The 23,421-nt window shown below is 26.4% G+C and overlaps 15 protein-coding genes across 15 annotated transcripts; 5 read left to right on the forward strand and 10 right to left on the reverse strand. All coding sequences in view use genetic code 6, as the record gives it.

The window, feature by feature from the left end:
- Positions 1-22: 22 nt before the first annotated feature.
- On the forward strand, positions 23-1,369 carry SS50377_23334 (uncharacterized protein; the record flags this gene model as incomplete). Its single annotated transcript, XM_067907199.1, has 1 exon — positions 23-1,369. One exon carries the CDS (start codon positions 23-25, stop codon positions 1,367-1,369), a length of 1,347 nt encoding a protein of 448 aa, XP_067766467.1.
- A 75-nt stretch (positions 1,370-1,444) lies between these two features.
- On the forward strand, positions 1,445-2,179 carry SS50377_23335 (uncharacterized protein; the record flags this gene model as incomplete). The annotated part of the gene is made up of 1 exon (XM_067907200.1): positions 1,445-2,179. The coding sequence occupies one exon, from the start codon at positions 1,445-1,447 to the stop codon at positions 2,177-2,179; it is 735 nt and encodes a 244-aa protein (XP_067766468.1).
- A 37-nt stretch (positions 2,180-2,216) lies between these two features.
- SS50377_23336 (uncharacterized protein) lies at positions 2,217-2,561 on the forward strand (the record flags this gene model as incomplete). Its single annotated transcript, XM_067907201.1, has 1 exon — positions 2,217-2,561. One exon carries the CDS (start codon positions 2,217-2,219, stop codon positions 2,559-2,561), a length of 345 nt encoding a protein of 114 aa, XP_067766469.1.
- A 13-nt stretch (positions 2,562-2,574) lies between these two features.
- Positions 2,575-4,455, reverse strand: SS50377_23337 (Protein phosphatase PP2A regulatory subunit A; the record flags this gene model as incomplete). The annotated part of the gene is made up of 1 exon (XM_067907202.1): positions 2,575-4,455. One exon carries the CDS (start codon positions 4,453-4,455, stop codon positions 2,575-2,577), a length of 1,881 nt encoding a protein of 626 aa, XP_067766470.1.
- Positions 4,456-5,509: 1,054 nt separating this feature from the next.
- SS50377_23338 (TFIIH basal transcription factor subunit) lies at positions 5,510-6,382 on the forward strand (the record flags this gene model as incomplete). Its single annotated transcript, XM_067907203.1, has 1 exon — positions 5,510-6,382. The coding sequence occupies one exon, from the start codon at positions 5,510-5,512 to the stop codon at positions 6,380-6,382; it is 873 nt and encodes a 290-aa protein (XP_067766471.1).
- Positions 6,383-6,398: 16 nt separating this feature from the next.
- On the reverse strand, positions 6,399-12,170 carry SS50377_23339 (uncharacterized protein; the record flags this gene model as incomplete). The annotated part of the gene is made up of 1 exon (XM_067907204.1): positions 6,399-12,170. One exon carries the CDS (start codon positions 12,168-12,170, stop codon positions 6,399-6,401), a length of 5,772 nt encoding a protein of 1,923 aa, XP_067766472.1.
- A 51-nt stretch (positions 12,171-12,221) lies between these two features.
- SS50377_23340 (uncharacterized protein) lies at positions 12,222-13,055 on the reverse strand (the record flags this gene model as incomplete). Its single annotated transcript, XM_067907205.1, has 1 exon — positions 12,222-13,055. One exon carries the CDS (start codon positions 13,053-13,055, stop codon positions 12,222-12,224), a length of 834 nt encoding a protein of 277 aa, XP_067766473.1.
- A 29-nt stretch (positions 13,056-13,084) lies between these two features.
- SS50377_23341 (uncharacterized protein) lies at positions 13,085-14,179 on the reverse strand (the record flags this gene model as incomplete). The annotated part of the gene is made up of 1 exon (XM_067907206.1): positions 13,085-14,179. The coding sequence occupies one exon, from the start codon at positions 14,177-14,179 to the stop codon at positions 13,085-13,087; it is 1,095 nt and encodes a 364-aa protein (XP_067766474.1).
- Positions 14,180-14,286: 107 nt separating this feature from the next.
- SS50377_23342 (Eukaryotic translation initiation factor 4A) lies at positions 14,287-15,411 on the reverse strand (the record flags this gene model as incomplete). Its single annotated transcript, XM_067907207.1, has 1 exon — positions 14,287-15,411. The coding sequence occupies one exon, from the start codon at positions 15,409-15,411 to the stop codon at positions 14,287-14,289; it is 1,125 nt and encodes a 374-aa protein (XP_067766475.1).
- Positions 15,412-15,483: 72 nt separating this feature from the next.
- SS50377_23343 (uncharacterized protein) lies at positions 15,484-16,557 on the reverse strand (the record flags this gene model as incomplete). Its single annotated transcript, XM_067907208.1, has 1 exon — positions 15,484-16,557. One exon carries the CDS (start codon positions 16,555-16,557, stop codon positions 15,484-15,486), a length of 1,074 nt encoding a protein of 357 aa, XP_067766476.1.
- A 51-nt stretch (positions 16,558-16,608) lies between these two features.
- Positions 16,609-17,211, reverse strand: SS50377_23344 (uncharacterized protein; the record flags this gene model as incomplete). Its single annotated transcript, XM_067907209.1, has 1 exon — positions 16,609-17,211. One exon carries the CDS (start codon positions 17,209-17,211, stop codon positions 16,609-16,611), a length of 603 nt encoding a protein of 200 aa, XP_067766477.1.
- Positions 17,212-17,318: 107 nt separating this feature from the next.
- On the forward strand, positions 17,319-19,727 carry SS50377_23345 (uncharacterized protein; the record flags this gene model as incomplete). The annotated part of the gene is made up of 1 exon (XM_067907210.1): positions 17,319-19,727. The coding sequence occupies one exon, from the start codon at positions 17,319-17,321 to the stop codon at positions 19,725-19,727; it is 2,409 nt and encodes an 802-aa protein (XP_067766478.1).
- Position 19,728: 1 nt separating this feature from the next.
- On the reverse strand, positions 19,729-20,199 carry SS50377_23346 (RAN binding protein 1; the record flags this gene model as incomplete). The annotated part of the gene is made up of 1 exon (XM_067907211.1): positions 19,729-20,199. One exon carries the CDS (start codon positions 20,197-20,199, stop codon positions 19,729-19,731), a length of 471 nt encoding a protein of 156 aa, XP_067766479.1.
- A 65-nt stretch (positions 20,200-20,264) lies between these two features.
- On the reverse strand, positions 20,265-22,151 carry SS50377_23347 (Rab family GTPase; the record flags this gene model as incomplete). The annotated part of the gene is made up of 1 exon (XM_067907212.1): positions 20,265-22,151. The coding sequence occupies one exon, from the start codon at positions 22,149-22,151 to the stop codon at positions 20,265-20,267; it is 1,887 nt and encodes a 628-aa protein (XP_067766480.1).
- A 108-nt stretch (positions 22,152-22,259) lies between these two features.
- SS50377_23348 (uncharacterized protein) lies at positions 22,260-23,159 on the reverse strand (the record flags this gene model as incomplete). Its single annotated transcript, XM_067907213.1, has 1 exon — positions 22,260-23,159. The coding sequence occupies one exon, from the start codon at positions 23,157-23,159 to the stop codon at positions 22,260-22,262; it is 900 nt and encodes a 299-aa protein (XP_067766481.1).
- Between the last annotated feature and the right edge of the window lie 262 nt (positions 23,160-23,421).

A 23,421-nucleotide genomic window follows, 5' to 3' on the forward strand; every position in this document is an offset into this window, starting at 1 on the left:
CTTTTTCCTCTTTCCATTTCTAATGGATAATTTAGAAGATAAATTTATACAATAAAAGAATTTTAGGCACTAACAACTAATAAATTAAAATGAATAACTACACAGTAATGAAACACATGAATAAATAAGTCACAGACCAATTACATATTATACGCTTTTAGATGCATTTGGAACTGCTTGTCTCAATGTTAATAAATTTCCTTCAAAAGAAACAGCCGAAAAATTAAAATAAGTAATTAATTCAATATCTAAAAATATAGAATAAATACCTGAAAAGGAACTATCGAAAGATTTACTATTAAAAGTTGAAAAATCAATTGACATGATTGTTCAAGGTGCTGATCCTGAAGGACCCTTATAGTTTTTTGTTAAAATGGTAGATGAAAAAAATAGAGGTTTAGTTCTGATCGCAATAAAGTAAGCACTAAAAGGGTCATCGAAATAGTTGGAATTTATTTAATAATAGCTATCTTCTGATATATCATACAAAAAAACAGCAGAAATTACTGATGATATTATTAAAATTATAACAAAAATGAAATTTCATGTTCATCCAGGTATCTTTGAGGTTTTTTCTTAAGTTAAGGTAAAAAATTTAAAAAATTTAATTCCATCATCAAAACATTCTTTCAAACAAACTCGTGAGAAGTTGTCTAAAAAAATGAAGAAGATAAAAGAAAATTTAACAGATTTAGAGGCACATCTAGTTGTTTATAATTAAGAATCCAGAGAGAATGAAACTGATGCATATTAGAAGTGTTTTTGTAACTCAATATTAGAATTGTGTCTTACAGTTTTAAAAAATAAGCACTCAAATCTATTATTACCATCTCTTAAGATTTTATAATTATATAAACCAGTATTAGCTAATATTCTAATATAAGATTTGGCTAATTTGCTGAAGAACTATATTAGAAATTATATATAGTCATTTGATTAAAATTGTCTTGAAATGATTGTAAAGTTAACAGATTTAACGGAGGTTTAAATTTTTGATGTACGTGCAAGACCAGTATTTTCTTTACGAAGAGATATTGAAGCTTTAAAAACTGATACAAATGGAGTTAGTTTGGGAGCAGTAGATGAATTTTACTTTAGGGCATGCGAATTTGTTTGTACAACGGAAGGCATAGAAAATAGAATTTGTTTAGTATTTATGTGTTTGAATATTTTTAAAATTAATACAGACGATAGAGCTAAATTAATGAAGAAAATATTAGAAAAATAAGAAGAGAATGAAATTTCTTTTGCAAGATTTTGTAAGGAGCTTATTTCAAATATCCCTGGATTTCGTATATTAGACGAATGGGTTAAAAATTAATACATTAAATTGAATATAAATTAGGATTTTGAAAGCGTTTTTGATTGAAAATTTTAAATATTATATCAATATCAACAAAGTATTTATTATTTATATTTATTGTTTAATTAAAACTAAATTAAAATGAATTTGATACCTGTTATTTGGTTTAACGGATAGTTATTAGAATAAAACAGCAAACTTAGATTAAAATAATTTAGTATAGCAAATATTACAGTTATATTTCATAGTAACAATCTTTTGATAATACCGGATATCAATTTGCTAACATTTTCAACAGATTTTTCATTTAATAGTAGTATCCACGATAATATAATTTCTATACGTATATTCTTAGCCTTAATTGGTAAATATGACCTTAATTATGATAATAAAAATTTATTATAATTTATTGTTTACACAAACGAAATTTCACCTTTTTATTCTATTTAAGACGAAATAAATATTACACTTATCCAAAAATTGTCACCTAGGTCGATCTATTAAAATAGTATTATAATTGGATAGATTATTCCATTAACAGTGTCATTGTAAGACTCGTAAAATAACCCAATTACACATATATGCAATTAAGTTCAGTATTCTTCAATAAATGATATTATCTCGATCATGGGATATTATTTTGATAAAGAAGTATTTAAGTGTGTAATTTTTATTAAAATAGATAACGATCACTAGAATACTTGTGTTACATTAATTCCTCAGATATAATAACATGAATTAAATTAAATAACTTTTTATTTAATAGAAAGTTCAATTTATATTATTTGGGTCAATGCCATAGTATTTATTTGTCTCTTAATAGGCTCTTTGACTCTAATTTTTCTTTAAATTAGATATTACACAAAATAATAGTGAGTATATATTATTATATAAAATATTTCTTTTCATTTAAATGAGTTAATTATTAGATAGCTTAAAATAGCTTACATTGGATATCGATTAAATCTAGAACGAAACACATCCTGAATATAAATTATTATTATCAACATTAGAAGCAACTAAATCACGTTTATTAGCAATGGCATAACTTCAATATAACTCGGATATTCATTTTTCTGAGCAGACTAAAAAAGTATCTAGGAAAACATTTGATAATGATTATAAACTAGGTATCTCAGATGCTTATAATTCAGTTTAATAAGAAATTTAGAAGAGAAAAACAGATTTAATTGGAATTTTAAGCAAACTTAATGCATCAGAATAACTTGAATAGCTTGAAAATATAAAAATTGAGTGAAATTAAATTTAAATCAAAATGCTTCTAGCATATCTAAAAGTTCTGCTGCATCTTCTCTTATTTATTCGTCTGAATCAGCTATTTAGATCTTAAACATTTCATTTAATAAGTTTTTCATTTAATCTGAAAGAGTCATTTCATTATCAACAATAAATTCATATATTTTTCTGATATTTTTACATATCTCTTAGCGGACATAAATAGATGTATCAGAACAAAAAGTAATTAACTAAGCTGCCACATCGCTAAGTTTTTCAACAGATTCTGATCTAATAAAAGCTTTTAAAAGCTACACTAAACATCCGCAGCATGAAATTCTATTTTAAAAACTAGAAGTATTTGATTTGCTCATTGTAAATAGTTACCCAATAAGACTTGAATTTACATATTTTACTCCTTTCATAACACCAGCTTCTGCTATCATATCAATTGCATATTGGCGAACTTCAAAAGCTTCATCAGTTAAATAACTGATCAATTCTTCAATAATATCTTCACATTTTCCATCTTTTTTAATAATTCCAGTTTCTACTCTTAGTATAGCACATCTAACGCGCCATTTTGGATCTTTCTGAGATGCTAATGTTTTTAATTGTTTGAGAGAGAAATCTGGAAGGAAATTATAAAGATCTAACAAGTCATCAATAGCTTATGCACGAACTTCTTAATCTTTATCAATACATAATTTTGAAGCAATATCTTCCAGTGCTAGTTTTAATTAATCTTTAATTTCTTAAGGTAAAATCTTATTAATAATCATTTATTTTGCAATTTTAGATAAAGATTTACTTAATGAAAGCTTTACTTTTACTGTTTCTGTATCCACTGCTCTAGATACTAAAGCTGGAGCAAAAATATTAATCGTTGTGTTACCATCTAAATATTAAAGTACCTAATCCGCATTAGCCAGTGAAACCAAGCGAATATCTTATTCACAGTCTTCAGTTAATAACCTAAACATAACTGCACAGTCTTAAACATCTAGTTTTTTGTGAATTTATTCAAAAAACATTGGCATAAGTATAGCAGTTCTATATCTAATTCTCCAATATCTATCGGAAGAACCACGAGAAATAGCTTTTATCAATTAGGGTAATATTTCTTTGACTTCTCTAAATTCTCTAGCCTACTAATCTTGTATTGTTTCTTTAATCATAACAATTAGTTTTAAAATTAATAAACCATTATCAACATTTTATGCTCGTACAGGATCAGCTAAATCCTATGCTAATCTATCAAAGCATGCAAAAATATAAGTAGGTGAATGAACAAATTTATCGCACAAACCTGCAATTAGTATTTAGTTAACAAGAGATGATACAGATACCGCACATTATTACCTAACTAAAGCATCCTAATCTTATACTAAAGAACCAAATACTTAGCCAAGTGTTTATTTCAATGATAACTTATCTTATTCTTATAGGTCAATTGTATTGTACAACAATGGAATTAATTAAGCCGCTAGATATCTTTGCATTGTTGAAATAGACTAAGAAAGCGTAAATACAAATTAGCACAGTGGTTGAAGCGAGTCTTTATAATATGTTAATACTTTTTTAAATGAATAACATAATGCCGTATTTACATGATGCGATGAAGATTACGATAGACCATCGACTGCCGCTAAAAAGGCTATAACACCTTCCTAAGTAGGTTTCTAAGTATTAGTAACTTTTAGTAAATCACCAACTCTACATGAAAGTGCTACTAAAACTTCCTCTGGCTGATTAGTATAATATGTGTTAAGAGTTTTCAGTAACTCAAGAGATTTTTCTGGTCCAGCAGCTAATGCAACAATTACTATATTTTGACATGCCTACACTTTTATATCATGTTCGAAACAATATAAAACATCTTATTAGAACGTAAAAATTGGATCTATTTAGGTCATTTGTGGAGTGTATATAGTACTTAGATAATAATATATAATATTAGTAAAATAATTTAATATTAAAAAACTATAATTAAACTGTTATATTAAATAATCTATAGCATTTATAGAAATGTCATTCTTCCATCGTTAGAATGTTACTAAGTACACCAAATCGATCTCATTATATCCTACAATGTCAGTATTAGGGTTTTAATAATACTACCCTTTGTAATATCAGATAATTCATTAATCGTGTATTAATGGGTTTTCTAATATTAATGATATCACGTTAAGATTGTAACTATAATCTATATTTGAAATATTTATTATTTAAATTTAGCTTTACTAGGTATCTATTTCTTAAATTTTATAGAAATAAGTTATTGAAGTGCTAGAAATAATCTTTACTTGTTTTCTTGAATAATAATTTTAATTTATTATTTAAGATCTTCATTTTAATATTATATATAATGATTTTGTATTGATTGAATAACAATTTAGCTCAATTTTAACTATTAACTAGTCAGTTTTAATAAAATTAGGTTTATTTTTTGTTTAAAAATTTAATGATTAAAAGGTACATTTCATCAAATATTTCTCTCATTTTAGTAGTTAAAAACAATTCAACAATATTGAATTTTAAAGGTAAATTTAATCATAAAGATATATATTAGAAGTAATGCTACAGTTTTTATTTAACGACTTATTTATTTATATCTTTTTAGAGTTACATATATAATAATATGCATTTATTTTGGTAGAGCTGATAACAGTGTTTTTATAACCTTTTAGTCTCAGATTTAAGAGTTCGATATCAAAAATATGTACTTCATGTATTTAATAAAGTTAAGAACCTAAAGATATATCTTACATAATTAATATTATAAAATAATCGTAAAAATAATATATTTATAGGTTTATATCGTTTAATTTAGATTAGTTAAATATAAAATCTTCTAAAACCTTAATATTTTCTTTAACAGGAGCGATTTCCTCATTATATTCTTGCCTTTTAATAAAATAATGTAGATAATGATTATTATATGTATTATTGTGTATATTATTTTTTGAAATGTTCCGCAGATTTATTCTTATACTGGATTGTTCATGTTCAACTACATAACAGTAAGTTAAAGACTTAATTCCATTAGTAGAATAAATTTTTAATTAGGTTATTTCTACTTCTCCTCTTTCATAATGTGCAATGGTAATAGTATCGGATTAAAGGGCATATTTCGAAATTGATTTTACACAATAGTTATCAGAATTATTATCACCATTATAGTAAGATAAAATAACACCAAATGGTGCGTTTTCTATCGCAAATGCTCTCTAACTGTTAAATGCTATTAATACCAAACCATACTAAACTAAAGAAGCCCTTTTAATATCATTTTCAGCAATATCTTATGATTCATAGAATGTATTTGTTATTTCTAATGAATTGAAAAGTTAAAAAGTCAAATTTTCTGCTTTATCAATTAATTCTACAATGCAAGTTTTACAAACGTTATCAACAGATCTTAGCGGTACATATGAGATATTCCCAACAATATAATTGGCTATAGTTAACTTCAGATTATTTTAATCAGTAACAAGATCCGATATATAAACAAATAATGCGACATTATTTAATTTAGCTGATATATCTCAGGATTCTATATGTGGTTGTTGCGGACATTTTAATGAGTTTACTTTTACATGTTAGAATTGTTCTGCTAGTAGCTGTAAGCCGGGACCCTGCTATTGCTGTGGAGTATGGTTAGGAGAAGTATTGAGTTTAATTAGGGTTAAAAAGTAAGAATACTAATTAGCTTTATCAAATAATGGTAATTGCATATGCGGAGATCCTGGAGAAGTGCAATGTTAGAGTTGTAATGTATATTATTGTGTTAAATGTTGTTAAATAGTTTAATAAGTTGGTATTTGTTGTTGTAGTGAGTGAGAAAAGCAAAGTACCATCACTTACCAACAGCTCCCAAAAATTATTTTAACGCCGTCATTGAACCACCAATTGTGACAATACATGCATCGGGTAGAATTTCTAACATACTTTCAATTATAGTACTAAGAACCAGGCGCATATTTGACATTGAGTTTACAAAGTCATACGCCATTAGGTCACACTAAATAACGTCTACATAACATTTTAGTATTTTTGAAAATTTCAAATATTTTTCACCATTTTATAATGCAGCATGTCTAAGCAGTATACGGATTATTTATTTAGAAACGGTTTAAAGTTGTTAAAATACAAAAACTGAATTTTTAATTAATTTTTTCAACTCAGTTGATACAGTTTTATCTAAGATATCGCTAGAAACTTGAGAAAATCTCCCCAATTAGAGAGAAATAAACATTTCTTGTAAGTTTTATATACTCATTCTTCTTATAGATAAGTCAGTAGATACATCATACTCTAACCCTGCAGAAAAAGCAAAGAACATTTCCGAAATTGTTTTCGCAGACCATTAAGGAATAAGGATTTGACAATACTATCTAAAGCCTCCTTCCCCTATTAAATTACCTGTTTTTTATTCTTTTGCTAGGTAGTTAAAAACTAAACCTGCTTGTTAAAATGCTGTTCTTCTAAATCCACCATAAGCAAATAGAATTAATTATATAAATTATTGTAGAGATATTTAAGTTGGGACAACAAACTCATCATTTTATTATTTTGAATATAAAATAGAGAAAACATTTTAAACAAATGCATACTATCTTTTTGGCTCCCAATTTTATAATATTGTTGCCGTCACTGATGGTATTGCCTAAGTAGCCAAAAATTCAGAATTTGCATCTGTTTTTCCTTAGAATCCTAAGATTCGCCTGATTTCAAGATATAACAAATAATAGTCATTTTCTAAATCTTCGAAAAACATTCTTGTATACAGATATATTTCTTCATTTTCGTATTAATAATACGCTAGATTTACGATGAAGTTAAAAGCAAGATTAGATACGATTGCTTTAACACCATATTTCTATTATGCCCAAAACATGAAAAATGCAGCAGGAGATTCAGCTTCTCTTCTCAATAATTAACCAGGGATTATCTGAAACTAAACTTTTCTAGCATCATCAGAAGATGTTACAAAAGTAGATGGCATATCCTACATTGATACTGTGAAAATTTAACTTGAATATGATAAACGCTCAACTATAAGAGTTCTTACTAATTTTAATGTCCAATGCAATGATTTGATAGTAACGTTTTGCACAGGAAGTTTTATATAATCATATACTCCCAATTATACAAATGATATTTTAGTCAATGTAAGATCTTCTAACAGCTTAAATATTAGCGGTACATACCCCTTAGTATTGCATGTAATAGAGGATAATTTTATATATTTAATTGTATTATTAACTTATGGCAATAGTGTAACTAGCTTCCTTATCTCTGGTGATGGGTTGTATGACTATTTAAAAGTAGCAACATCAATATTATATTTAAAGAGTTTAAAAGTATTTTTTTAAAGTTATATCATATTCAAAAATTAATTTTTCCCAACATCTTTAGTATCAGATTTATCAAATGTAGTGTAGAATTTTTCTAAATCTTAATAATCTTAAAACAAAACTGGGTAGAATAAAGTAAACTCTGATACATCTCCATCTGCTGGACAATATTTAAGATATACTTTATCCACTGGATGTTAAATAACGAAATTGTCATTTAATGGTGGAGATATAATCGATTTTTGAGAATATCTAATGTATTCACCATAACGTGGATGAATTTATATAACCGAATGCAATACTTACGTTGCAGTTTCAGAATCATCTTTATTTTGTTATACCTTGACAAGTTATAAAAAATCTTAATATGAAGGTACTGATTTATCAATAGCTTCCAATCTTTTCATAGCCTCATTTTAATCTAAAATTAGTTTATTTTAATTAATTTAATACTTTGAATTTATTGATGTTTAATCTAATTTATGAGTTGCAAATTATCCTTGACGTAAAAGAACATGCTTGTTTCTCTATTATGCTGATGGAATCATTTTAGATGAGCCTAGTGTTTAAGGTTATTTCACATCATCTAAACCTTTTTAAAAATGAGACTCATGCTATTGGATCAGTGATATTGTTTTCTAATTCTGAGACTATAATTATGATTCTTTTTTAAGCTAACTCAATTTGGATGTTTATTGCTCTATTTACTTTACTTTGTCGCGAATTCCATCTTCAATAGTAGTATTTTCTACATACTTAGGTTAAACTACTTATAAGCTTTAAATTTAAGGATTTAAAACTGGACCTTTATTATTATTAAAATTAATTTTCATTGCTAAAAGATCAGAGTTAATTCCAGATTCCTAAATAATTTGATGTGCTCCTAATTATGTAATAGCTTATTCCTCGTCATCCATGCCTACTAAACCTGTAACTTTGAATGAATTAACATCCCCTGCGAACATTTCTTTAATATCTTTTGCGATAGCAGTATCATTAATAAAATCTTCAAGTGCTATATCTGTTTGCATACAATAATCTATTCCAATTGCTGATTCTATTGTCTAAATTTCTTATGTTTATTTTGGCGGCACAAAGTTCTTTACTTTGTCTCCTAACAATTATTCTTCATTCATATAGTTATCTAAATCATTTATTTAATTTTTTAATATGATAGCTTCAGACTGCAAAGGGAATAATTCATCATCTAATGCATTTTAGTTAATTGCAATATCATTAATATTTTACTATTTTTTTTGGCGCTATTCAATTGCCTAAATATTTGGTTTAAACAAAGTTTCCTATTTTGTTGCTTTTAATTTTTTAACTAAAGCTTATGTATGTTTGATAAATTGATCATTGCTAAGCTTAGTTAGTTTAACAAAATCTACTCCAAAAGCTTACAAAATTTCATTTGCTCTAATTATAAAAATATTTTATTATTAAATTTATAGCGACGTGACTTCTTCCAATGGGTTCAGTAGGTTTAACTCTGTGTTGCCTGACAATGACACATTTTCAGGAATTTCAAATTAAATTTTTTCTAATTATAATTCTTTCTTTTCTTCTTAGGGATTTTTATTAACAGTCTTTACTGTATCTGCTTATGTTAAGAAGTCTAATAGAATCTATAAAAGCTCTTTCGGTGCTTTTAACTTCTAATTTCCCTAGTCTATTTGTTAAATTTGATTCCATTCCTTAATATAATCTTAATAAAATATGTTAAAATTTCTTTTATTAATAGTATTATCAATATGTTTGAATAAGACATTGTTAAGTTAAGTCTTGTATTAGGATCTTACATCTGCTGGTAATGTTTTAACTATGTTATTAATTTATTATAAGATATTTGACTATTAAACTGATAACATTTAAATAGTGTCTTTTTACTACTATTCATTTCTATTAGTAATCAGTGAATCAACATTAGATGGTTTTGGCAATACAAGTGAAGGTTTATCTGTATTCTACTAGGTATCTTGTATTTGACTAATAATATTTCTACTAGAGATATGAGATTAAGTATAGGTGGAGTCCTTATTACTAGATTATATGCTTTCATCATCTTAGGAATGTATATTAATTTTGTTTGACTAACTAACTATTTTTAATTTTCCAATTAAACTTTATGCTTTTGAGAGATTATCAGATTATTTACCAAGATTTGCTAAATCATCTTTTTAATAATCTACTACACTATCTAAAGTTTCTTTAGTTTTCATTTCCAGGTTTGTAACATATACCTATCCATATTTTAACCCTGACAATTTTTCAGCGGATAATAGCTTTTTGTAACCTAGCAATTAAGTTTTATTCGGTAAAGCTTCAGTTGAACTCTTATGTTTTTTATTATTGTTATACGTTTCTTCCGATGTAGATTCTCCATAGACAATAGAAGAATTATTAGTAGATTATTTTTTATAGACAGAGCCCTATCTCTCCTTTAATAATGATTTTCTCGTATTTTTATTAGTGTAATCTCTTTAACTAAGTTACTTTTTCGGTTTATCTTTTATATCTTTGGAAATAAATGTACTCTTATCGGCATCTATTAATGCATTCCCTTCACTAAGCCCTTATGAAAATTCATTAATTTCTCTAACATCGCTTTCTGTAACTTATGAGTTCTCATTGTTCGCATTATCACTATTTTTGTTACTGTTTTCAACAAAGCTAGCCTAAGATCGGTTTAAGTATTCCATATTTGCTACCATTTATTTTTATTGTAGATTCATATTGTCACGTTTTAGTTTTTCAATTTACGATAAAAGAAATTATGTCTAGTCTTATTATTTGGCAAGAATTTCTTCTTGAAGAATATTAACATTTAGTGTAGCTTATTAATTTATAATGGACTTTTACTCAATTGGTATTAACTATTTTCTTTTTCCACCGTTAGCTTTTTTAATTACAGTAATATTTTCTGCCATTGTTCCATCAATCTAAACAGCAACTGTTCTGTATTATGTAACATTTTCAAAAGTAGGAGAAAAATGTTCTAAAACTTATTCACAAAAATCGGAATTCTGAAGAGAAGCTACAACATTATATGCACAATGCAAACTAGTTCTATCAATTCCTAATTCCTTTACTAATAAATCTTGTGATGATAATTACGATATTTCAATAAGTACTTATAAAGCTTATTTAATAGTATCGCTAGCCGTTTCTGGAACATCTACTAATTTGAACTTATTACAGCCATTGTTAATCTCCTCTTATAAACGTTAAATATGTTCATTCTAGGTATTTATCAATGCTTATTATATAGAGTACTAATCGAATAATTTCTTATATGATAACTAGTGTTCTTCGATGACATTTTCTAAATCTATAACTTTACGCTCAGCTCGTTAAATTTTATCATGGCTTTACTCTGCAATACTTCTAAATTTTGTGACTGACACTTATAATCGTCTAGTTCTATTATTAAGATCATTTTTTTCTTATTATTAATGACTAATTTCTGCAATAAGTTAAATATTTTATTTTTACACAGCTTCATTACTATTTGCTAGGTTTTCTTTTTCAAACATTAGTTTAAAATTAAGTTGTTTTAATTTTTCTGAAAAAATAATTTATTTTTCTAATTTCGAATTATATTCATTGAGATCTTTATTAAGCCTACAAATTTCTATTGTTAAATTATCAGAATCAAGCTGAAGTTAAAAGCATCTTGCATCTAAGTTTTTGGTAGCGTATTCTAAACTTTATTGCTTTTTTGATTTCTCTTTAATTTTATAAATAAAAAAATTCCTAATCTATTTCAAGGTATCTGATAGCTTTGGTGTATCTTTACGTAAAACATTAATAATATCATTAAATCCCATAACATACATTTCTACCTCGTCGATATTTTCTTTATTCTCAAATATAGCATTCATTTTTATTGGAGTAATTTCATTAATTTTTTCATTACTATCTAATACGCCGTCTTTACCAAAAACAAAATCATCTTCATCTTTCATTAATACTTTCAAATGTTCCATTCTTTCAATTTCCTCAGTTTCTATAAAAAAATCTTGGTTTTCTTTTTATTCCTTAATCTATGATTATTATATATCTTTAATAATACATTACGCTCCGTCACTCCATCCTTTTATCTATGTTCTTTTTGCGAACTCGTTCGTATTGGCGAAGTCTTAAGATTTTATGTTTGTTTAAAAATCTAGAGGATCAAGTTTATGTGGAATATCAATAGGTCTTGAAAAATCTGCTAAAGACGACTTAGCATTAAATCTAAGTAGTGGAGAAAGTGATCTAGGTGGCATTTATATTTGAATAATACAAATATTATTATATTATATAACAACTTATTAGTCTCACTAAGTAAAAATGATGAAATAAGCCGTCAGAAATAATGTAAGTACAATAATCCAGTAATCTGCTGAACCTATATGATTAATTAGGCAGTGAAAACCATATGCAGAATTTCTAATTCCTTCAGTTTCCTAAATAGTTTACTCAAATCCTTGATCTCTCATATTATTTAAAACTATATGATCGTTAATGAGGGTTTTTTCTAAAGCCTTTAATGTTATTTATAATGTACGTATTTGTTCATGACAATTTAATTAAGCATTGGGCTATTAAAATTATAGACTATCTGTGGAACAGTCTAAATCACTAAAACTTTACTAGTCTAGTTCAGATAATATTTTATTTAGTTAAAATGCAGACATAACTTAAGTCTCTTATATTTAAAGCTATATTTAACGTTATTGATGTTTTATAAACTTATTTATATCAACTTAAGTATTATATGTCTATATTATTTAAGGATTAATCTTGTTAACATCTTATAAATTATTTATTTTTTATTTTAGTCTACTTATTTCATTTACTAATTCATCATTTATCTTAATAAGATATTAAGTATCTTTCAATATTTATATGGTATCCGATTCTATTTTTACAAGATTTGGTAATGATTATTGTAAAGTATTAGTTAATTTTGATTAATATAACGGAGAGTTCAGAATAATTTCAGTATATGCCGTTTTTAGCTCTAAAACAGTTATTAAATCTATATCAAACTTTTATTCAAGTTAGTGCGAAATATTTTAATTAAAACTAGATAGAATGCATGATTTCTCGATAACTTGATCATTTTTGTCGTATTTATTATCCTATAGAAATGTATCAAGATAATTCATTTACAAATTTTATAATACCTTATATATAATCACTATTATAATTCCGATAAAAGTAAATCAATCTCTTCAATTACAGTTTTACTTTAGATTATAACACTGCTGCTCTCTATACTCTAGATGCTTTAAAGTAGTTTCTTATCTATACTTGATAAATTTATGTTTTACTACTTCAAGCAGGCAATTTCTGCATAAATATTATCATCCCCTTCAAAATCATATTTAGTAATCTTTGAAATTTCAAGTTTTTATCTATGCAGTACCTTTAATGCAATCATCTATAGTTCTAAATTACCAGAAAATTCTGCTTGAACTCCTATATTTTTTCCAACATACTAAGATTACGTTTACTTCTCTGAATCTCCAGTAAATCTATTGTCGAATAATCCAAGACCATCAAAATAAGATTCAGATGCAATATATTCATAATTAATAGTTTGCTATTCTTTATCTACTTTACTCACCTGAAAATCAGTGAATGAATCGAGTAAGATATTAGAGTTAATAACTTCTGGTGTATGGATGTGTTAGCTTTGAAATTAGTGTCGTTGCTTTTTGATTTAACTAATTTCTTATTAGTTTGTTTTAATTTAAAATTACAGAGCTTTGTATAACTTTTTTATTAATTTGATATAATCTGGCTAAAATGGAGATTTTATTTTAGTACCATTATATTAAGTTATGTATGGAAAATATTTAAGTATTTATGTAATTTATATGTTCTAATTTAGTATATTAATACTCTGAATAGCATACATGTTAAATTATCTCAAAATTAGAATTAAAAGCTCATAAGAACAATCAATATCTAACGTAATATGACTGATTTAGTTTTTCAACGTGCTAGATGGTGCTACTTCTAACTATTTAAATGAAATATTACTAATTTCTAATCTTTCTAAATATTTAAAATATTTAAATGACGATATAAAATCAAAAAACTATAACTTTGATAACAAAATGTTACAATTCGTAATATTTAAATGTTCAATATATGAAAATTATAGAATGGTATTTTCATCAATGATAAAATTATTAAGTTTAACAAATTTAAGTTACGAAGGTTTTAATATATGATCTTTTAGTACAAGATGCTTAATAATATCATAATTTTTTATTTCCTTCATTTTATTAATATGGGAAATCTATATATAAAATAATATATTGAAAAGTATATAGTATAAAATTTAATATAGATAATTTGAAACAATTATATCACAAATTAATCAGTAACTCAAATCAAAGATTAAAGCTCAGCTGGAAGGAGTTCAATAGTGGTCTAGTAAGTGTCTTGGATGATTTATAAGTTAGCAGTGTCTTATTCGGATACTAAATTAATTGCAACTCCTTTACGACCAAAACGACCAGAACGGCCAATTCTATGAAGATATTACTCAGGTCTTTTAGGTATATCATAGTTAATAACAAGAGAAACATTTTAAACGTCAATACCACGAGCTATAACATTAGTGGCAATCAGGACACGTTATGTACCAAGACGGAAAGATTTCATCACAGCATTACGTTCAGCCTAATCCATTTTACCATGAATCATGTCGCATGCAAAATTTTCATGTTTAAGAGCCTCGTACACTTCAACAACAACCGACTAGTTATTAGAAAATATTATACATTATTAAACAGTCATGACTTTGAAAATATCGAAGAGAGTAGATGTTTTCCAGCTATTATCAAGAGCAACTTAATATTGCCTTATACCATCTAAAGTAAGTTCGTCTTCTTTAACTAAAATTTAAATTGCATCTGGCATGAATGAACTAGTAAGGTCTAAAATCTATTGTGGCATAGTTGCGGAAACCATTACTAGTTGCGTGCCTTATGAAACTGCTTTGAAAACACTTATAATTTGGTCTTAAAAATCAGTTTTTAACATTTCATCAGCTTCATCGACAATAACCATTTTCACATTTTCGCAATGCAAATTACCTTAGGTAATAAGTTAATTAAGTCTACCTGGAGTACCAACAACCACATGAGGTACATTACGGTTTAGAGACTCTATATCTTGCTAAACGGTGGAACCGCCAATAATGCATTAAACTACTATGTTCATCTTAGAGCCAATAGAGGTTAAAACATCAGCAGACTATTGAGCTAATTCACGTGTTGGGGCAAGAATTATTGCCTATGTTTTTTTAAGATTTTCATCAATACGTTAAAGACAAGCGATAGAGAAAGTGGCAGTTTTTCCAGTCCCAGATTATGCCTAACAAATAACATCCTTCCCTGTAGTGATTGGTACTATAGCTTAATCCTAGATAGCAGAAGGTTTTTCAAAGCCATGACCAAATATACCATCAAGTAATTTCGGTTTTAAATTCATCGCATCAAAGGACATTTCAGATGGAATGGAAACTATAAATTAAATTAAATAATATAATATACTTATAAATATTATTATGGACATTATTCATTTCTTTAAGTTAGGTTTGAATGAGCAATCTATCAATAATTACTAACTTTTTTCTAGTTATGACTTTTTAAATAAAGCTTATCTTTTTTCAATCTACAATCTATGATACTCAGTAACATTCTTCAAATTTAACTTACCTTATACGTTATGATGCTTTTGTTATTTATCTTTAATATACTAAATTTAGTTTCGTTTTTCCTAGTCTAGCTGGTCTATCTCCATCTGATATTATTTTTTTAACTACTGTTAAGATAATTTTTTTTCTTTTACTTAGATATCGTAATCATAATATTTAGATATTCTTTTACTAATGAATCTAGATGACTCATTTATTTTTGGTTAAAAATTGAAATCTTCATATTATTTTATCTATTTTTTTTAATAATTATATATTGGTTATCTACTTATCGACTTAGATAGGAGCAATGAAACTTGATTTATCTTTGGATTAAATGTTTCTTATTCTTTTACTTATTCCGTAATTTATTATAGTCTTTACAGTCTTCTTTCTTTAGCCGCTTTTTAGCGATCAAGAAATTAGTTTAAATCAATTTATTTCGATTATTATTACTATTCAATTGGGTATTTTCTCTTATTATAAGATTTAGGTTACCAGAGAGCCTTAGATTATGATCTTTCTAATTATTTTGATACTTTTAATATTTTAGGGGAAAATGAATACTAAATATCTGTTTCTTAAGGAATCTCTTTAGTTTTATATAATTTTTTGTTAAAATCTGGTGTAAAAATTATAATTTTTTCTGATTTATTATTGGGAGCTAACAGATCTTCTTATTTTATTGATTTAGAAAGTAGTAGTTATTTTCCTTAATTATACAATTGATTAAATATATTATCCCCTCTATTTATTGATGATTTATTAATTTTAGGCGTAAAAGAGTAAATTGTCTCTTTAGGCTTTAAATGGCTGTTCTCCTTCTTATATGGAGATGATAAACGATTATACTTAAAATTAGATATATTTTACTATGTAGTTTAAGTCTTAAGAGGTATATTATTAGCTTTACAACTATCTAATAATTATTATAAGCAAAAATCCAAGGACTTCATAATTTTTGAATAATATTATAATCATATATTATATAATAATTTAATAATGAATCATTTTATATTTATTTTATCTGTTTGAAAATGTTCAATTTATTTTTAATAAGAATCATATTATTATGCGCCTAAAGCTCTTGATATTTGTTCGCCTATGAGCTTTTCAATATCCTCCTCTTGTGGATCTTCAGTTATATCATTCAGTACATCATCTTAAACATCTGCATAAACACTTAATTTATCAGAATTTTTAATAAGACCTATAACAGCATTTTTCATCTCCTACGTAGAATTTTCAGCTAAAAACTAGTCTATGACATTACCTGTATTAGTAAGAATATTTCCAACATTTGCATTTACACACATTGAGCGTACTTAACTTTCAAATTAACTTAACGAGGCTATATTTTCTAATATCTTACCTTTTTATTTTTATGCAGCTATTACGTTCTTAGCATAAATTTCCATAACCTTTTTACTATTGTTCTTTGCTGCTTATTTCATTGTCATCTCAATCATAGAAATTTCTGAATCAATTTACATTACCAATTTACTCAATACTTTATTTTACAATTATACATCTTACTTTATTTATACCATAAACTAATCGGGAGTCAGTTTAGGAGGTTCTTATGTTTTTTTCTAAAAAAATTTGCTCATTTCTAACGCTAAAGAGACTTTAGTATAATATATCTATAATTATGAATAAGTAAATTTTATTTAATAGTTTTAATATATTTCTAAAAATCAACATTCTAAAAAATTAAATGTATTAACGATCTAAGTCTGCCAGAGTCCTATCACATTTTGCAAAAATAATTCCAAAGACAAAGATATATTAAGAATATAACTCAGCCACATAATTATTAACTTAAATTGTTAAATAAACTCCATAATTATCACTTCCATATAGGCCACTGAAATAAGTTGAAATATAACAAATTTCATATGAATAACATTAATAAAACTAAAAATATATATCATAGAATAATATGAGATGTGCTTCTGCCAGAGTTTATAAAAAATTTCCGCCAAGAACGTAGAAAACGCCAACTTTGTAATAATTTTAAAGGCCTATAAGAAGAATTAGCGCTGATAATAATAACTAAGGTAATTAAACTGAATTTGAGCCATAAATTATGGTTAAAAAAATATAAGGAATCTAAGTAGAGAATCACTCAATATCAAAGATCATTATATAAAGATCTAAGAGTTAAATTCCAAGATAAATTACACAAAAATTTTCAGGTAAGTTGATTTAAGGAATTTGGTGTGTAAATAGTTGCTTAAATACGTAAAAATAGTAACAATTACTAGAATAGGATCTTAATATTTCAGTTGTTAAGTAGTCTACGTTTACTCCTGTAAATTTATACAATATATAAAATTATGTAGATTTTGCATCTTAGATTGTTTAATCTGCTGGAGTTACTATTCTTAATGAGAGTTAGCCAGATATTAAGCGATTTCGAACAGGGAGATTTAAGAATATTTAAATTAGTAATAATTTAATTGAAAGCGAGAATGTGTAAAAATGTAATTGTAAAGACACAACCAGTGGGAAAGAAAACAATATAAAAGATATCATTTCCTCAGATTTTATAATTTAACAAAAACTTATACATTCAACTGCAAATTAAGCATCATCTCTTATACTTTTTAAGTATATATCTACTAATAATCAATCACTGAAAGAAGGTACACTATAGATTTCTTAACTTTATTATTAGTGGCTGGATATTGTTTATTATAAAGACTTTGGTCTCATCAAATTTTCCCCCTTACATAATAAATTGTTATCAACTAATGACCATCTTAATGCAATTGTTGAAATATTTGAGTGCTTAGATTAAAAAATGCTTCTAGGATGTATCTAAAAAAAGCTTATCTACATAAACAACCTTAAATTTGACATATTTGAATATGCATTTTAGATCCCAGTTTAGTAATTATATACCAGACTTTAGTTTAGCGACTTGATTATCAGTAGCTTTTCAGATTTTTCATTTCAGAAAATTTTTCAGCTTCTCTACTTAATATCTATTTAAAAATCATTTTTTCCAATTCAAGAATTATAACACAGAAGTTATCTATTCTTTACAGTTGCAGTTTAAACTTCAATTAGTTTTGAAACATTTAGTCAAGCGGAGCATTTTTCAACTTAATTTTTTTAATTTAGCAAGTAACTGCTTAATTTTTCCATCTCTTATACAAGTAATGTACTAGCATTAATTTATTAAAACTATAACTTAAAAAATAAAGATAAACTTAGTGTATAAGGATTTAAAATCTTTGACGAAAGTATTTAAGGATTAATTTAAAATGAGTAAGATAAATAGATATAGTCATCATTTTACGATATAATATTTGAAAATTTGTATGGTTACAATTTTAAAAAAACATATTATGTGAAAGCAAATGAATTTTTAACATATTCAACTATTATTATGGATGAATACATTTTTGAAGGAGTGTATATATATTACTTTAACCATTTTGATAAATTTTTTAAACCAGAATTGGCAGAAATATCAAAGTTTACAGCTTATTAAATTATACCAAAAGTTTAAATTTTATTATTTTTATCCGTTTAATATATTAAGTCATTGTGCTTATCTTAATCAACTTGTAATGTTGTTGCCTCTGCATTTTAAGGAGTTATTCCATGTAATATTAAGTTATTTATCTATTGCTACCAAACTATTACATATCTATTTAAAATGATAATTGATGATAAATATATACAACTTTTATTATAAAGTACAAAATCTGCCTAGTAATAATTTGTTCTTGCTAAACATTCATAATTTTGCAATTAGATTTTAAGTGAAATATTAATGATAAATTATATGATTGTAGGAAATGATTTAAATATTGAATTATTATATAAGGGAGATGTTTCAAAGATGATATTTAGTGCTACGAACAGTTATGATAGAAATACTTATATTGAAGATACCTTGCTATTTAAAATATCGAAAAACTTCATATATCAGGAAATTGAACGATTATATATTGCTTGTAATGATTGTGAATTGCTACATTAAAAACTATTAAGCATATTGATAGAATCTGATGTTGTGTCAGAAAAATTATTCGATATAAGTAAAAATGTAAAATTTTTAGAAATTATATAAAACTGCTAAAAATTAAACTAAAGTGAATTATTAAAGTGAATCACTCCTTTTTCTTAATTTCTTCAACAATATCAGAATCCTTATTTTCTTCTTTTTTGATATCGTCAGATTGCTCTTTATTAGATTATTTTACATTTTTATCACTATTCTTTTCCTATTCCCCAACCAATTTTATAAATTTTTTGGCTAAGTCTTCTTCCTTAAACCTAAAAGCAAATACAGTTGGAACAGCTTTGTCACCAGACTCAGAATAATCCATACATGCAATCGTTACAGCTTTAGCACTAGTACCCATTTATTCTACCTTAAGTTCATAAATTGGGAAATTACAGGCAAGTTTACCAGTACCTTCCCTATGGAGAAGTACACGAGTAAACTTATCTGATTTGGCAATAACAAGCTCACCATCACCTCTTTCTTTCCATTCAGGAGCAGCAAATCTGTAAACCTTAGCAAACTCACGGAAAAGCTCGATTTCATCAGAATCTATTTTGGTTTTCAGTGATGACATTAAAATAAAGTGGAAGGTAAAATGTATATATTATAGTAATATATATATTATTAAATTTATTCATTTCAGCAACATGATTTTTTTATTAGACTATTTTAAATATTAATATTGGTAGGTATTATAACTTCTTCAAACTCTATAAATTCATAGATTTAATTAATATTCTCTCCATTTTTTGCAGAAACAAATAGAACCTTCTAAATATGATTATCATTTGCGAATGTTCTTATTTAATTCTCAATTTTTGGACTTTTACAATCGCATTTCAGACCAACCAAGATTATTTCTTTATTGAAAATAACTATTTAATTATACCAATATTAAAGATCAAGAAGACTAAATTCACCTTCGATCGAGCTAATACATAGTAAAATGATGTTAGATTTCTTAAATGCGCTATTACAAATAGATAAATACTATTCTTGACCTGCAGTATCATAAAAAACTAATTGGTAATTTTTTTTATCAGACAAAAACTTGAGTGTAACAATATCCAAACCAACTGTTGCAGCAGACTATACAAAAATATTATTCTAGAGTTTGCCGAGATAAGAAGATTTTCCAGAAGACATAGGACCACATATTGCAAGTGAGAGTTTAAAATCTGATGTCGAGTAAATTTAATCTGAAATCTATGTTCTATCTAATTATAATTTTCTAATGTTGTTTTCTGGATATATTTATGAGCCAAATTTTAAAGTCAATTTACTTTGTAGTATTTATTATAAATTTGAATTATCTTAGTCTACAATATATTATTTTTACTAAATCATGGTAGAATTTATATTAAATATTGATAAAGCTTATCTTGCTTCCTCGACTACTCTTGCTTCCTCGACTACTCTTGCTTCCTCGATTAATCTTGCTTCCTCGACTACTCTTGCTTCCTCGATTAATCTTGCTTCCTCGACTACTCTTGCTTCCTCGATTAATCTTGCTTCCTCGACTACTCTTGCTTCCTCGACTACTCTTGCTTCCTCGACTACTCTTGCTTCCTCGACTACTCTTGCTTCCTCGACTACTCTTGCTTCCTCGATTAATCTTGCTTCCTCGACTACTCTTGCTTCCTCGATTAATCTTGCTTCCTCGACTACTCTTGCTTCCTCGACTACTCTTGCTTCCTCGACTACTCTTGCTTCCTCGACTACTCTTGCTTCCTCGACTACTCTTGCTTCCTCGACTACTCTTGCTTCCTCGACTACTCTTGCTTCCTCGACTACTCTTGCTTCCTCGACTACTCTTGCTTCCTCGACTACTCTTGCTTCCTCGATTAATCTTGCTTCCTCGATTAATCTTGCTTCCTCGACTACTCTTGCTTCCTCGACTACTCTTGCTTCCTTAAATAACTAATCTTATTCATCTAAACTAATATTATCATATTTATCTGTAGATACTTGTGTTTAAATAGTAGTACTCTGATCATTAGTACTAGAGTCATTAGATATATTTTCTAATTTAGATTCTACTAACTAACTCCATTCATTAGTACTTATAGCATAAGAAAATAAACCATTTTTATTCTAAATTTCTTTTATCTTTTAGCTCAATTCATTTTACACTTAATCAAATATGGGATACATATTGATTTTAACCAATGATATTATACTTTATGCCACATATTCAACTGTTTTTAAATAAGGCGGTTCCTTAAATAAATCCGATGCATCATAAGCCACTTTAGCTGATTGACAAAAATTTTTATGATTTTATAAATAATAGAATAATTATTCTTTCATGTTTATATTAATGTTTTATTTCAATATTTCGTTGGATAAATTACAAAGCTCTTATCCAGTTTTAATTGAATCAATAAATGACGTATATTACTTTTACGTAATATAATTGATAAGCTCTAGTGCTATTTATTAAGCGTCTAAAATATCCTCTAAATAAGCTTTGACTCTTTTTAATGTTGTACTAGATAAAGGACTTAAACAGTTTGGAAATTGCATGATTTTAATTTAGTAAAATGATAATAAATATATCAAAATATAATATATCAAAAAATTATAACTCATAATTAAATAGTAAAGTATATTTTTAGAAATAATATAATTAAATCAGTCTGATTCACTATCGTCTGAAGATGAGTCATCCATGCAAAAACCACCGACCATTTCCTCTTCCTCTGTTTTTTCTTTTTCATTGGATTATACAGCATTAGTAACAGGAGAACTGACAGATGATGATCCGGAACCTATCTAACTAAACATTTTATCACAAGAAGTAGTTTTCATAAAAGAAACAAATAAATCTACCCACATTTCAAATCCTGTAATTCCAGTAGCAATCATTATTTTATTAATATTTTCAGAATTAATATCCTTACCTGCTGCCTCTAATGCTATACAAGCATATGCAATAGCAGTTCCAGAATTTTCTGATTGAGCTGGAGGACCATAATTAATTTTTCTAGGTTCAGCTGGTGTAGTAGTGCTCTCAATTCTTTTCTTAACTGGTCCTGGAATCTCCATTACCGAGTTATCATCTTCTAAAATTTAAGAAAGTAATATGTTGTTTTCTTCATGTCTTTAAGTAAGTTTGTCTATATTCGCAGATCTAACCATATTTTCAAGTTCCTTAGCTTCCATAACCATATCAATAATTCCATGATCTACTTCATGAACATGAGCAACTACACCTCTAGCTAACTCACTAACTTCACTTTAAGAACCATTAATGAAGTCACCTCCACTATAGAAGCAATTAATAGCTTTTGAGAAAAGAGAGTGATTTTCAATATGAATGAATAAATTATCTTTAGAGTTAATTTTCATGTGCATATTATTTAATTTATTGAAAAATTCTAAAAATACAGTGCCTGTCTTCATATCTTCAACAAAATCTTTATAACTGCTATCTAAAACATGGTTAATCACCCTTAAGGCTAGATCAGAATCCATTTTCAGTTATTCTAATTTCCACATTCTTCTTCTCATGGTTGGTGAAGTAACTGACATTCGTAAGAAATAGGAATGGTTAATTGTTTAATGTGATTAACCTAATTGTATATAATAATTATAATTATATTTATTTTTATTATTTAAATTTTACTTATTATTTAAATTATTTAATCAATTGAATTATTTTAACTAATAATATATTCTCAACAATTAGGAGTAATTCAATGTTAGAACAAATTAATCAATATTAATACTTATGTAATATAAGAATATAAAATATTAATTAAATATACTCATACGCACTATAATTAAATATTAT

The sequence above is a fragment of the Spironucleus salmonicida genome, chromosome 3 (assembly GCF_000497125.1).
Source record: "Spironucleus salmonicida strain ATCC 50377 chromosome 3, whole genome shotgun sequence".
NCBI lineage: Eukaryota > Fornicata > Diplomonadida > Hexamitidae > Spironucleus > Spironucleus salmonicida.